General features: G+C 39.2%; 1 protein-coding gene across 4 annotated transcripts in view; it reads right to left on the bottom strand.

Moving 5' to 3' along the window:
* tjp2a (tight junction protein 2a (zona occludens 2)) overlaps window positions 1-14,378 on the bottom strand; it is a 40,733-nt gene that overhangs the window by 7,751 nt on the left and 18,604 nt on the right. For all 4 annotated transcript variants that reach the window (XM_032570152.1, XM_032570149.1, XM_032570150.1 and 1 more), the window contains 9 exons: window positions 9,808-9,861; window positions 7,391-7,515; window positions 7,201-7,303; window positions 5,812-6,514; window positions 3,465-3,568; window positions 2,673-2,826; window positions 1,278-1,383; window positions 739-866; window positions 574-652 (listed from right to left, as the gene is read on the bottom strand). In XM_032570152.1, the coding sequence (XP_032426043.1) occupies window positions 574-652; window positions 739-866; window positions 1,278-1,383; window positions 2,673-2,826; window positions 3,465-3,568; window positions 5,812-6,514; window positions 7,201-7,303; window positions 7,391-7,515; window positions 9,808-9,861 (1,556 nt within the window). The remainder of the gene's footprint in view (window positions 1-573; window positions 653-738; window positions 867-1,277; window positions 1,384-2,672; window positions 2,827-3,464; window positions 3,569-5,811; window positions 6,515-7,200; window positions 7,304-7,390; window positions 7,516-9,807; window positions 9,862-14,378) is intronic.

Below are 14,378 nucleotides of genomic sequence, written 5' to 3'. Positions count from 1 at the left end.
AAAGGGACGAAGTGCTTTGCTAATAATTTTCAACACTACAACAACAAGGTAACAAGGTCAGCAGAAAATTTTAATTAACAGAAAAATAAATAGCGAGGAAGAGAGGAGCACATGAGTTATGCTAGCTTGACTATGACAACCTGAACATGTAGATGTGCTGTGGAATTTGGTGTTTCAGTTCAGTTAAAAAAAATAAAGAAATGCAATGAAAACACCAGCTCTGACAGCTGAACAGTAGAGCAGGTGTTTAAATTAGCTAATTAACCGCCACTATGTTAGCTTAGCTAATAGCAGGGGTAGCTAATTTACCACAGTAATGACTAATTAATAATCACAAAATAAACATCAAGCCTAAAAACAAAACTGTAACAGACTGAATGTTCTGTTCTTTGTGTGGGGGAGAAAATAAATTAATAATACCAACATCTCCAGGTTTTATATAGTTAACGGACTTGTTCTACAGCGGCAGCACGACTACGTTAAAGATTCGTCCTTTTGCCCTCCAGCGCTGTGAAAATGTGCAAAATTTCCAAATGTAAACAATAACATCCAAGTGGTATATAAACTACTGACCCGTAGACTTCCTGGTCCTCCAGGCTCGGCTTCAGCGGGACTTTTGGAGGAACCTGAACTCTTGGGGCGACTGCTGCTGCTGCAAATGAAAACGTTAAAACGATCAGGTCGGCCATATTGTGCCATAATCAGCTTGTTTTTCTTCAGAGGCAGAAAGTCGTTTACCTGGCGGCGACACAGATCGGGTTTCGTCCCTCTCTGGCGGCAGAGGCGAGGAATCTTCATGCCTGTCCAGACTTCTGAGAGGCGTCGGCATCGCACCCATTTTCGTCATCCTGCTGGAAGGATCGTCTCTGAAAATAAAATTAAATAAATGTCAGCAGGAAATGCCACGAATAAGAATTACACAAAAATAACACAAGTCATGTTATGAGAATAAAATCTTAGTGTTACAAGAATAAAGTCATAATATGAGAAAAACAAATATTTTAAAACTCAAAACATCTTTAGGAGTAAAACAAGGTCGTGTTCTCTGACCCATGAGAACTTGTAACTTTTTGCCCTGCCACTTTAGCTGTTGCCACCAACATTGTGTAATTAATTTTCATAATGACCTGAAATAGATAAAGTATTACTGCCAAACAGAGAGAACACAATCTCTCTTTACAGTTGTATATAGTAGGTTTTTCTGTACTTAGAATATCTGAATCAAAGCTAAACTGTGTTGTTTTAAAATAGCCGCGTTTGGCTGCGTGAAGCCGTACCTGGGTTTGTCTCGAAGCCTCTCAGTGGACGAGTGAGAGGAAAGGTCAGAGGGATGACCTCGCTCCTGTGGAGAGTAAGAGCGGTACGACTCGATCTCAGAGATATCTGCAAAAAACACGACAGACGAAGTGAAAAATGTCTCTTTCCTGCAGCCCAACGAGAAACCGAAACACAGACGCAAAACCGATTCACCTGTTCTGAAATCGAACGTCCCCGACTAAATTACAAGCATAACCAGATCCGTGGATCTTAAACTGAAAAGCATTAGAAAACGACAAGCACACTGCAAAAACACAAAATTTTACCAAGTATTTTTAGTCTAGTTTCTAGTGTAAATATTTTAACGCACTTGAAATAAGAGAAAACTAGAAAATGAGTCATTTTTCAATAAGATGTAGGAGTTTAAGTGAATATTTCCTTAATATTGACAAAAATCTTCTGGTTCCGTTTGCACTCTTTCACCTATAGAAAAAAAAAAAAATCAGCCCGTTACCTAGCAACCCCAGCACAGTTCTGCCTGTTACCCAGCAACCTCAGTGGAATTCCACCGTCACCTAGCAACCAGAGCCTGGTCTACACAAAATATGTTCATTACATTTTTTTTTTTTTGCACAAAATCATTGGTGGATAATAATATTTTACTGTTTTTGTTATTTCAGTTACAACATGGAAAAATGTCTTGTTTTCAGGGAGATAATCAATGAAACAAGCAGATTTCTGTCAATATTAAAGAATTATTTACTTAAAACAAGCTGCTGTATCTTGATGAGAAGTTACTTTCAAGTTAGATTTGTCTTATTTCAAGTGTATTAAAATATCTACACAAGAAACTAAGCAAAAATACTTTGTGTTTCTGCAGTGCAGGGGAAAAATGAAGTGGATGGATGATGTTTGGGAGCTAAGGAAATAAAAAACAACAACAAAAAATCCTTGTATTGTGGGAATCCAACAGCAGGATTATAATCTGGGATTAGATCACCCTGCTGGAGGGGAATGAACACTTTCACACATGAAAACACAAACCAAACAAAGTGGGTCACGCTGGACCAATCAGAGGCCTCCGTCTGGGTCATGTGACCCTAAAAAACCAGGTATAAAAGAGGAGCTGCTGCTGCTGCTGCATGGAGTGAATATTTAAATATTTAAATACGACTAAAAGCGGATGAGAGTAAAAGTAAAAGCTTTTATTTAAAGAGCGTAAAACAAGTTACAGCAACATTATTGGCAACAATGTCTTCTTCACAAATGGAAGTTCACATGCGGTGGGTTATTGTTTTCTGGTTTTAAAGGTATGTTTATGATGATGACGGTGATGATGATGATGGCGGCGGCGGCGGAGGCGAGCATTCACACCGGGTAGGTCCTGCTGGTTTTCAGTTTGGAGGGTCTCTCACCATCGAGCTCCGAGTCGCTGTCCACCATCGGCGGGATGCGGATCAGGATCTGGCGGCGGTCGCGCTGAACCACCAGCTGCAGCCGGCCGCGAGACTTCTCGATCAGCTTCCCGGCGTCGCCGAGGGAGAGGTTCTCCGTCACCGTGCCGTTGATCTGAGGGAGGAGAGAGAGGAAGGGAGGTCAGAGGTCAGAGAGGAGGAGGGACCGGTTGAGTTTACAGGAAAATAAATACAAGTTGGAAAGAGAGAAAGAAAAATGGGTGGAAAAAAGATGGAGGAAGATCAGAAAGAAGAGGGAGAAACAGGAAGGAGGGAAAGGACACACAGAGGGAAGGAAGTGTGAGAAGGCTAGAAGGAAGGAGGAAAGGAGAAGCACAAACAAGGAAGGAAGCAGGGGAAGAAGGAAGGAAAATTAAAAAAACAAAAGGAAGGAAGGAAACAGGTACTGAAAGAAGGAGAAAAAAAAGGAAAGAAAGAACTGAAGGACACAAGTGAGGGAGGATAGAAGGAAAGGGGAGGCACAAATAAGGAACAACAATGAAGGAAGGAAGAAAGGATGGAAAGGAAAGAAAAAGCCAAGAAAAGAGGGAGGAGAGGAAAAAAGAAACAAAAAAGGAAGGAGGGAAGGAAAGAAATGAGGAAAAAGGGAAGGAATAAAGGAGTGAAGAGAAGAAGGAACAAAGGAAGGAAAACCAAATAAAGAATGAAGAGTAATCTCTCTCTCTCTCTCTCTGTTTATTCTTGTTTTCTGGGTGATTCTGAGTTTCCCTCCCTGCCGGCTGCTGCTCCCACCTTCAGGATGATGTCTCCCTCCTGCAGGTTCCCGTCTCTGCCGGCCAGGCCGCTGCTCGTCATCTCCTTGATGAAGAGCTGGCTGCCCAGGCGCAGGCCGTACTCTGCAGGAGAGGATCACAAACATTTCACTGTCAAACCTGGACATGACTGGACAAACATGTCGCATTTTAAAGACAAATCTGGTATGAATCTGTAAGAAAAACTAATTTTTTTTGGAAAAGTTTTGTTTTACCCTGAAAATTATAGAAAATTCAGCTTTTGATTTGAATATATTTAGTGAGGAAGGAAAATAATCTGCTGTTGAATAAAGATTTACATTTTTTTTGCTGTAAATATTAAAATATTTTCAACCTCTAAACAAAGATGTAAAGCTTTTCATATTTTTAAAGTATTTTCTGTGTTTTGTCCAAGATTAATAATCTGATTAAATTTGATGCATCATTATTATTAGAGAAATGAAGGTTTAAAAAAACGATTAATTTCACACTTGTAGATGAGAAAATTTAACATTTTGGAAGATTTAAAAGTTTAAAGTCACATTTAGTAAAGTGTTCATAAATGATGATTTGTGCATCAATCCCTCCTGCTTTAAGAGTTTTAATCTGGAGCTAACCAAGATAAAAATCTTCTCTTTTTCCCTCTATTACGTCAGTAAATTCATTATTTGCATCAGAAAAATCACCACTGGAGACTGGATAAAACTATTAATATGTTGAAAAACTACATTAAACCTAATCCTTAGTTCTACTGTAATAATCTCGTTTTATGAGCTTAGCTTTAATCAAACATCTGAGCTGCTAATCTGTGGGCAAATAAATCAGATTCAAAGGAAGAGATGAAGGCCGGCCGCCACTAATTAACCTCCCAGGTTTTATTTTAATGAGCAAACTCATCTCCATTCTGCTGTTTTGAAGATCTGAACCTCAGAGCGACGCTGACGTGTGAACGCTAAGCTAAGCGCTATTTTTAGCCATGACGGAAAACCAAAAAAGAAATGGCTAGAAAACGATAAATGGTCAAAAAAGAGGAAACATATCAAATTAAACCGAAAACACAAAACAATTCAGCAGAAGCAGAATTAGCTAGGAGGCTAATTTTGGCTAATGTTACATGTAGCGACTAATCATGGTGGCTAGCTAGCAGGGTGTTAGCCAAAAAACAAAAATATAATGTAATGGTGTCAAATAAATATAAGATTATTGCATTTTAAGCAATATAATGTTTATTTAAAATGGAACTAAATTGGATATTTATTTAGTTTTTTGTGTAATTGTAATACTTATGAAACATATATTTTTGACCCGATTACTTGATTAATTGCCAGAATAATCAATACTGTGCAGATTGGACACAAAAAAGGCTAGCTAATTAGCCAGCAGGGGTTTGCTAAGCTAGTTAGCTAGTTAGCGGTAGCCGCAACTGCCTTGAGTCACAGATCGAAATCAAGATGTTTACGTGCATCAAACTCTTCGCCTGACAGAAAAGTCAAAAACTATTACGACTTTTTTACATTTCTGTCTTGGTTACTGCTCTTATTGTGTTGCCTTTTTTAAAGTTGGTTTACTCCAGTTAACGATTAATTGATCACAAATTAGTTGACAATTATTTCAATAATCGATTAATTATGATTAATTGTTTCAGTCCTAAAGGCACCAAAGTAATTATGAAGCTACAGAATCTCCCACATTTATACAGTCAAATCTGATTAATTTATTTTATCACCAAAATATGTTGCACATAAATTTAACCTCTAGAACCCGACGGACCCACCGGTGGGTCCAGCTGCCACGTGACCTCGGCTCGCTCTGTAAACAAGGGCTTTACGTGCCTTTAATTATTTTTTTTTATTATTATCCGCTAAAAGAGGCTTTAACCATGCATTAAGGACTACTATAATTTCAATAATTGATTAATCACAATTAGTCACGATTAATTGATTAAAAATAACCAATATTAATTTGAATAATTGTAATTTCAACAATTGATTAATCGTTTTAAGGGCTATTATTACTATTTCAGTAATCAATCAATCACGATTAAACAGATTAATCAATTATTTAAATAGATGATTATTTGGATTGTGATTTAAATATATTAATTATGACTAATCAAGCATCTTGATAATTAAAAATAATTGATTAATCACAATGAATCAATTATTAAAATCATTATTAATCTGATTAATCGTGACTAAGTGATTGAAAATCAGCTTAATTGTGATTTCAATAACTGATAAATTGTGATTAATCTAATTAATTATGATTAATCACTTCAGCGCTGAAGTGGTCCGAAGCTGAGACCATTAGAACCTCTGACGGACCGCGTCGTTCTCCAGAGTTCTCACCTTCGTTGGGATGGTTCTTCAGCAGCAGGACGTTGACGGGTTTCTCCAGCGGCTCCTGGTCCCGGCCCGGTCGGGGCAGTGGGATGGGAGCGGCAGCGGGCGACGGCGAGCGATCCAGGCGGTCTCTGCTCGCCGTCCGCCGGACCGGCTCGTTGTACCTCTGGTCCCGGTCTCGGTCCCGGCCGCGTTCAAAGCTCGGTTCGCGCCTCTGGCCTCTTCCGGGGCTGTAGCCGTCCCGGCCGTAGCGCGGCTCCGGGCTCGGGGCGCGGTCGCTGCGCAAGCGCCGATCCGGGCTGTAGTCACGGTCGAGCGCGTGCTCGCTCCGGTAGCGGCGGTCCGGGTTGTAGTCGCGGTCCAGGGTTCGCTCGCTGCGGTAGCGGCGGTCCGGGCTGTAGTCGCGGTCCAGCGTGTGCTCGCTGCGGTAGCGCTGGTCGGGGCTGCGGTCCAGCGTGCGGCCCCTGCTGCCGTCGCGCCGGTAGCTCCGGTCGGGGCTCAAGTCGCGCTCGGCGCTCCTGCCGCGGTCGCGGGTCTGGTAGCCGGAGTCGCCGTAGCCGCGGCGCTCCAGGCTGTTGTCGCGGCCGCTGGTCATGCTCTGGCGCTCTGCGTCGTAGTTGTAGTCGCTGTAGTTGTCGTTGGTGAAGACTTCAGGCGAGGCGGGGCGGGGCATCACACTGACCGGGATCCTCTTGGCGCGCTTGACCGTCTGCAGAAGAAGAAGAGAAATGGTGAGAGAAACCTCGCAGCTGTCTGGGTTCCTTTAAGTCACGGATCCAACAGAACTTTCCAGTTTTCTTTGAAAGCAGGACCAGAAAAACAACAAGCAGTCCAAACAGAGACTGTCTACTAGGACCAATCTATGCAACGTAGTTCTGTATCTTTCCTCACATAACAAAAACAATTGTCAATGTTACCATGGCAACAGCACAGTAATGACATAATAAATACTACGTTTAGTGGCCAGGAATAGAGAAATGTATGTTCTAACAACAAAGGAAAGAAGGAAACAAGGACAAAGAAAGAAAGGAAATACGCCTAGTATGAAAGGAAACATGAAGGAAGAAGGAAGGACACAAAAGCAAGGTAAGGAAACATGTAGGAAACAATGACAAAGGAATTAAGGAAACATGAACTAAGGATACATCAAAGAAGGAAAGAATAAAGGAAAAAAGAAGGGTGTGAAAGGAGGGTGGAAGAAAGAAAGAAAAGATACAAGAGTAACGGATACAAGTAAGAAAGGAAGGAATAAAAGCAAAGGAGGAAAAGAAAAAAGATACAAGAGCAAATAAGTAAATAAGGAAAGGAAACATGAAAGAAGGAAAGAAAGAAGGAAACGAGGACAGAGGAGTGAAGGATGAATCCAGTGTAACTAAGTTTTGATGTCAATCTTACGATTTTGGCCGTTTTGCCACATTTCCTGAGGGTCTGAACGGCGAAGGAGTGCAGCGCTCCGTCCATGGGCGTGTTGTTCACCAGAATCACGCGGTCCTTCTCACTGAAACACACACACACACACACACTGGTCAGCGCTCTGACACACACACACACAGGTCCGTCCCCGACCCTCTGAGATCCAACTCACAACAGCAGCCCCTCTGCCGGGCCGTCCCGCAGGACGTCCGACACCACGATGGACGTCTCGCCCGTGTCCTCGTTCGGGTTGTCCCGTCCTCCTGAAACCGCGATCCCAAAACCCATTTTGGAATCCTGGTAAAAAAAGATAAAAAACAAATTTAACCATTTAAAACCATTTCCAGGAGAAAAGCGTTTTTCCACCAACGACCCGATTTAATCTGGTTTTTATTCCACCTGGTGATGAACCGGTTTTCCCACCAGATGAGATTAAGTTGGAGATTTGATGACCTCGCCTCTTTATCCCTCCCTCCAATCTGAACCGTTTATAGAAACAATTCACCGCTTCCCTCCGTCTCTAGCAGATGGCCGATCGAGCGGAGGGAGGGAGAGAGAGAGAGCGCAGAGACAAGCCGCCATTTTGGTTTTTTCCTTCCATCAATGGTAAAACAAAAACACTTTTAAATAGTTCAGATTTAGAGCTTTGGGTTAATTTTAAATGTATGAAATGGTTCAGATTAAAACCTCAGTCTGGGTTTGGTGGAAGTGAACTCTGGCGCTGAGCGGACCAGGGACCGCCATCTACAGGCCATTCTGGTCAATACGTTACTCTTTGCTTGTGTTGTGTCGGTTGTCATGGTGACAGGTATGCGTGTAGCGTAAAGCTGAGCTAAAAAGTGAGGAAAAGCAAAATATAACATTAACATTCAATAAAAAAGACACAAACTGGAATATTAATGAATTTGTTTGTAGAACGTGGCGATAATCATCCAATAGGATGAAATGTTTCATAAAGTAGAGGTCTGTTAGATTTTAAACTAATTTTAACTATCTAATAATAAATTATTTTCTAATGAAAAAATTCTCTCCAATAAAGAGAAATTTGCTTAGTCATCTCTTGACAGAATTCAAACTGTTTATAGATTTATTTAAATCAGGAGAGAATAAATATTTTATGCGTAAAAACATCGGCCATTTTCTCATCTTTAATTTAAACCATATTTTATAGAAATCGGGGTAAGAAATAATATTTTAGTGACAGATTCTTCCTCTTAATGCAACAGTCTGGTTTTGTGGACATGACTCAGTAATGGCCGCCTGCAGGAGCGTCGCTAGCGTTAGCGGCTAAGAGGCGATGTCCAAACCAATAATTTATATCAATGGAGAAATCCTAAAATCTGATGTTACTCCATTTCTGTTTACATTTTGTGAAGCAGGAAGTTGTCTGAGATTTTTGTGTCGTTTCCTTCAGTGGTTCTTGGTGCGGCGCCCCCACAGGCCAGGAGGGGAACAGGTTATTCAATTAGTTTGGATCGTTTGACTCGGTGCAAAGTGAAAGAGCAGCAGCAGCTGAAGAAAGGTACAAATGTTGCAATTTTGGTCCCAATCAAACCGAATCTACCGGACCATCAGGTGTGAAAACAACCGAATTGTGTTTAGTGTGTTAAATCTGAAATAGTTTGAGAGAAACACCGTCTCCTGTTAACATAAAACAGTAAACTGGGTGCATTTCCGTCCTGTTTGGAACCAGCAGGGAGAGCGAAGCCGCCCGCCTCACCTGATGACTCTAATCCAACAAATATCAGGCAGCGTTGAGGCTTTAGCAGCATCAGATAATGAACGGTAGGAGAGCGACAGCTGGCTGCCGGAGGGGCGGGGGCAGAAAAAAAAACCTTTTCCTGCATTAAATCAGCTCCGTTTGTCCTGCGCTGCACGTGTTCACAGTCAAACACCATCAAAAACATGCAGAGGCCTGATTCAATCATCAATAAATCAAATGATAAATTAAAACGAGCTCAATTACTTCCATTTTCATAACCGTCTCCTTTTCTCTATAAAAAACTGGATGATAAAAGTCTTCAGTTTGGTGTCAACTAGACCTTTTTTTGAACGATAACTTTGTTTACAGAGATTTTAATTAATTTTATTTTTATTTCTGTTTTGTTTATTTACTTTGGATATTTATAACATCCACAACAGTTCAGATTTAGAACTTTATATGCTTTTAAAATTCCTAAAACTGTTCAGATTCAGAGCGTTGAAGTTTCTCCAATTGGTTTAGATTTTAATATTTAAAATGTCTTCCAGGTTCAGTGTTAAATGTTCACTAGAAATTAAAGTTTGCTGATCTTTGAGATTATATTCTTGCATTATTATTTTGCCATTTCCATTATATTAGTTGAAAATGGTCTCAAAACAACATCATCGTTTGTCACGGTAACTAATGGGACCATCTGTGGTCCAGTACAGTTTGTTGTGTTGACCGGCCTGGACATGCGTCAGCTTCTGCTTTTACAGGAAAAGAAAAGTGAAAGTGTGTCCATCTTTAGCCGTTACTCAGTAATAATTCATCAGCACTCGGAGCGAAGCGCTGCCGCCGTCGTCTTTGTGGTGAATAATGTAAAGATGGCGGCGTCTGGGACTCACCCTCTGCAGGGTCACGGTGTACTGCTCCCACACCGTCTGCTCCATGACCGGGTTCTGGGGAGCAACACAAACATTTCCATTTCAGACTCAGATTAATAATGCATTCTGTGATGTAACCAAACAAAGCCGCTCCACCGGGCCCGTCGTTACACAACCAGAGGAACGGCGGCGGCGGCGGCGGCCCGCTCCCAGCTGGAGACGCACCGATCAACCGGCCAGAGATCGGAACCAGACGATTTTTCACTCCAGCATATACAATGATTTATCGTCCAACACTCGGTTGGAAACTCAAAGAACTTTTAAGAAGAGAAATATTGGTTCAGATCAGCTAAAAAAATCTGATCGGTGCGTCTGAATGAAGCTGCCAACAGTAAATCAACTTTTGTAACATTTTAAAACTATTAAGATACTTTACAAAAGAACAGAAATCTGAATTTTTCTACAGTACAACTAAAGCTTCTTTCTTTACAGGAAGAAATAAACTTTCATTAAGCGTCTAAGGTGAAGAGCATTTTAAAATATTTTTATTTTATGTGTCAATTCAAGCTAAAATTTTAAGCACTTGCATAAAAACCAGGTTTGGTGTAAATCAGGTTCAACAGCACAAGAAAAACTTCTGTCTGAATAAATCACCATCAATTATTCAACAAAGTCGTCAGTTCTCAAAGGAAAAGGACGTTACATTTTTTAAAATTAAATAAATGAAAAAAATTAAATACGAACTGAAAAACAACAAAAAATTAAAGAAAAAAGTAAAATAAAAAAATAATTTTTCTCCCCCAAGCAAAAATAAAAATAAATGTTTTCCTCCTTAAAAAAATGACAGAAACTGATTTCCTGCTCTTTAAAAATAAAAAAAATTGTTAAAAGTATTAATGAATAAAAATGCAGAATTGTCTTAAAGTTCTTTTCATTTAAAATAAAATTTTAAAAGAAAATTAGCAGCTTGTCGTCTTCAAAAAAGCAGCAGAAAAATATTGTCTTTTTCTTTGTAAAAGAAAATTAAATTCCACTTATTGCCCTCCAAAAAAAAAAAAAGATTTAGTCTGACTCCAAACAAGCGGTAGACCAACCACCTGAGGAGCAGGTAGAAAACAGAACTAGAAACTAGAAACTCAAGTTTTCAAGATTTTCACTAAAGTGTGAAAGAGACACCAGACAGAGAGGAAGCTGTAATTTGGCTTTCAAGTTTCTGACTTAAAACCTCCAGAAATCAGTTCAGAGTAGAGAGAAACCTGCCTGGTTAATCTGTATGAAAGAGATTTTTTAAAACCTGCAGATTAAGATTAAACTTGTTCAGGTTACAGAGAGAAATTAGAGGCAAAATTCATGTTAGGATTAAATTAAATCAAAACTTTCACTGCAGAAACCTCAAATCTTTTTAAAAACACTAAATCTAAATCCCTTCCTTCTCCATCAAATCCATCACACAGCCTCCATGACGAGCCGGGTTCAGCGCCGCGACTCGGACCCAAACCGGGTCGCCGCGGCGACGGAGCGGCACTCACGAGTCCCTGCAGGATGCGGATGGTCTTGACGGCGTGCGCCCATTTCCTGTGCAGGCTGAGGACGGTCTTCATGGTGGCTTCCTATCCGCGTGTGTCCTGGTTCAGCGGCGCATCGATGTGCGCCACAGCCTCAATGGCCACATCTGCACACATCTGCAGCTGCAGCAGCAGCAGCAGCAGCAGCAGCAGCAGCAGCTCTCTCCCTGCCTAACCGCCTTTGACGTAAGCGGGATTCTGCTGGCCTACATTCAGCACAAATCCCACCGTCTGCAGGAAGTGGAACCAGAGACGCTCCGACTTCTGGGCTGCGATGAAACGCTCAGCGCAGGAAAACTCCAGCACTTCCCCGCCGCTTCAGAGGGAAGTTTGGAAACTTTTACAGCCCCGCAATTCAGAGAAAAGAATAAATAAACCCGACGTTATTCATTACTGGTATTACTAAGGTATTGTTATGGTGTTCTGAACGCTACAGCAGAGATAAAGCAGCTAAAATATAAAAATATTTAATGTTAAGAAATGTCTGATTGGTCCAAGAGCAACACAAATTTAACAAAAATAAATAAAAACAACAAAAAATAGCCAATTTCAGTCAATTTTTCTATGAGGCCCACTTTTTTAAAGTAAAATATTAAAAACGTACTACACATTTTTTATTTTAACAGCTCATTTTTGATAAACTAATTAAAAATATTGATTTTATTTCGCGTAAAAATACATAAAAATGGACAGATTTTATTGCCCTTTAAAAAGATATATTATTTATATATAACTTAATATTTCTAAGGGAATAACTGATTTTAAAAAGCTTTATCCTCTTAAAAATACAGGAAGAAAATGCCTCCAAAAATAAAAAAAATCCTATTTGAGGAGTTTTACTTAAAGCTCAATAATTTTTGTGAAAAATTAATCCATAAATGATGGTATATTCAAAATGATAATAAGACAAGCATTTTTTTTCCATTTATTGAATAATAAATAAATCCGATTTCATTTTTGTTGTTTTATTGTAATATTTCTTTAAATCAGAGATTCCTTCTGCACCAACCGATGGCATCGGGGACCACTTAAAATCCATCTAGTGGGCCGCAAATGGCCCCTGGACCGCGCTTTGGACACCCTGATATAAACAAACCTTTATTTCAATTACAGATCAACAAGTAATTTAATGAGCATTAAATGTTACATTGAAAGTATCCAAACAAATGAAACGCTTAAATATAAAATACAAAGAAAGTCACAAAAAAACATGTTTTTGTCAAGTTTTCTAGTATTTAGAAAATATAAATAATTTTATTAATCCTAACTGACCTAAAGTAAGAAAAGATTAATCTGATTTTAACTGATAAAAAAATAGTTTGTTTTATCTGGTTTCAACTGTAAATAATGTTTTCTAAATTTAGGCTTTTAATTAAACGTTAGATTATATTTTATTACAAAACTGTTGAGTTTAGATGTGAAGCAGTTTGAAGACGCAGAAGAAAAATGTAGAACAAGAAGCAGAGATGAATAATCTGAGAATAAATCAGCGAAAGCGTTTCCTCTGAATGTCGAGAGTCATTATGTGATAAACGTTTCCTCTGATGAGGAAGCGGAAAAAATACCAGATCAGAATCACAGGAAGCGACTTAAACTAATTATTTACAGCAAGAAGAAGAAGAATCTACTCTGGGTTTATTCTTAGACGCCACATAAAGACGTGGATAAAAACCTCTAGATATAAAACAGGATAAACTATCTGGGTCATTAATCGCATGATAGATTAAAATGAGATCCATAACTGAGACATAATAATAGATTTTATTTATGGTTTTGGTTGTTCTATGGTTTTTATTTACGTTTTATTAAGATATCTAAAATATCTTCCATTTCTAGTGTTAAATGTTCTTTACAAAGTTCATTGGGTTTTTGATAGGATTCACTGTCATTATTATGTCTTTATCAATAAATTACTTAAAAATAGTCTTGAAACAACAATCACAATAATTACTGGTACAATTTATCATCCAGGAAAATGTGTTACTGTAACAGATCTATGAGTAAATGTGCTGAGTTATATTTAAATGATTTGTTAAAGCCAGAGGTTAAAAGGTTAACATCTGGTTCTGATTTTCAGGCTAACATCCTGTTTCCCCCTCTGTATTATAAGCCTGGCGGGCCACCAGGTTTTACTTGTGTCCCCACCAGGCTAAGCATTGCTTATTTTTTAAAAATCTTTGCATTTTTTAGGACTTTATAGTTGGTGTTCAGGTATTAATCTTCCAATATTTTAATAATAAATAATTATGAAGTGCTATTTTCAAATTTCATATCAACTTTAAACATTATTTAACTCAAAAACACGACGTTGTTTGATGGATGAGCGCCCCAACCACCGGGGTTAGCAGGTTTTCTGGGGGAAACGTTGCTTTCAGCAGGTCTAGTAGGTCAGAAGAGTTTTGGGTCTGACCCGACAAGAGAAACAGCAGCGTCATTTCAAGAAACTTTCCTTGAAGCAAACAGACAGGAAATGCTAACGATCTCCAATGCTAGCTGCACTAATGCTACAAGCTACAACATGGATGTCTGAAAACAACTTAAAGTTACATTTTGAGCATAGAAATGATTAAAAAGATCACAATCAATAGAAAAAGTTGATGTAAGCCCTTTAAAGTAAGACTTAGCTTTTTTTTAATAGTTTCTACCAGCATAAAAATGGTATTTTCAGAGATAAGAGTAAAAAAATCTAAATTAAACAGTGAATTTAAGACTCAGTTAGGAAAAGTGAGTAGTTGAAACTACTGTACAGGCTCAGAAACCCCCAGTTATAATCCCAGGCTTTTCCACTTATTTAATAATGAAAACATAAGAAAACTATTTCCACAAAAAGGAGGAAAATTTCATATTTGGATCCTTTTACATGGTACAACAGTAATCTGTCAAATTCAGCTAAAATATGGAGCCGCGTCTTCCTGAAGGAGGCGCTAAAAGCACTAAAACCAAACCACACAGTGGACGTGTCAGAGCGCTGACTCACTGTTACAGAACATTATGAAACAAAAAGTCACATTTTATCCACAGAACAGA

This window comes from Xiphophorus hellerii, chromosome 8 (assembly GCF_003331165.1).
Source record: "Xiphophorus hellerii strain 12219 chromosome 8, Xiphophorus_hellerii-4.1, whole genome shotgun sequence".
NCBI classification, from domain to species: domain Eukaryota; kingdom Metazoa; phylum Chordata; class Actinopteri; order Cyprinodontiformes; family Poeciliidae; genus Xiphophorus; species Xiphophorus hellerii.
Note: the sequence above shows the minus strand (reverse complement) of the source record. Positions and strands in the feature narration are given on the sequence as shown.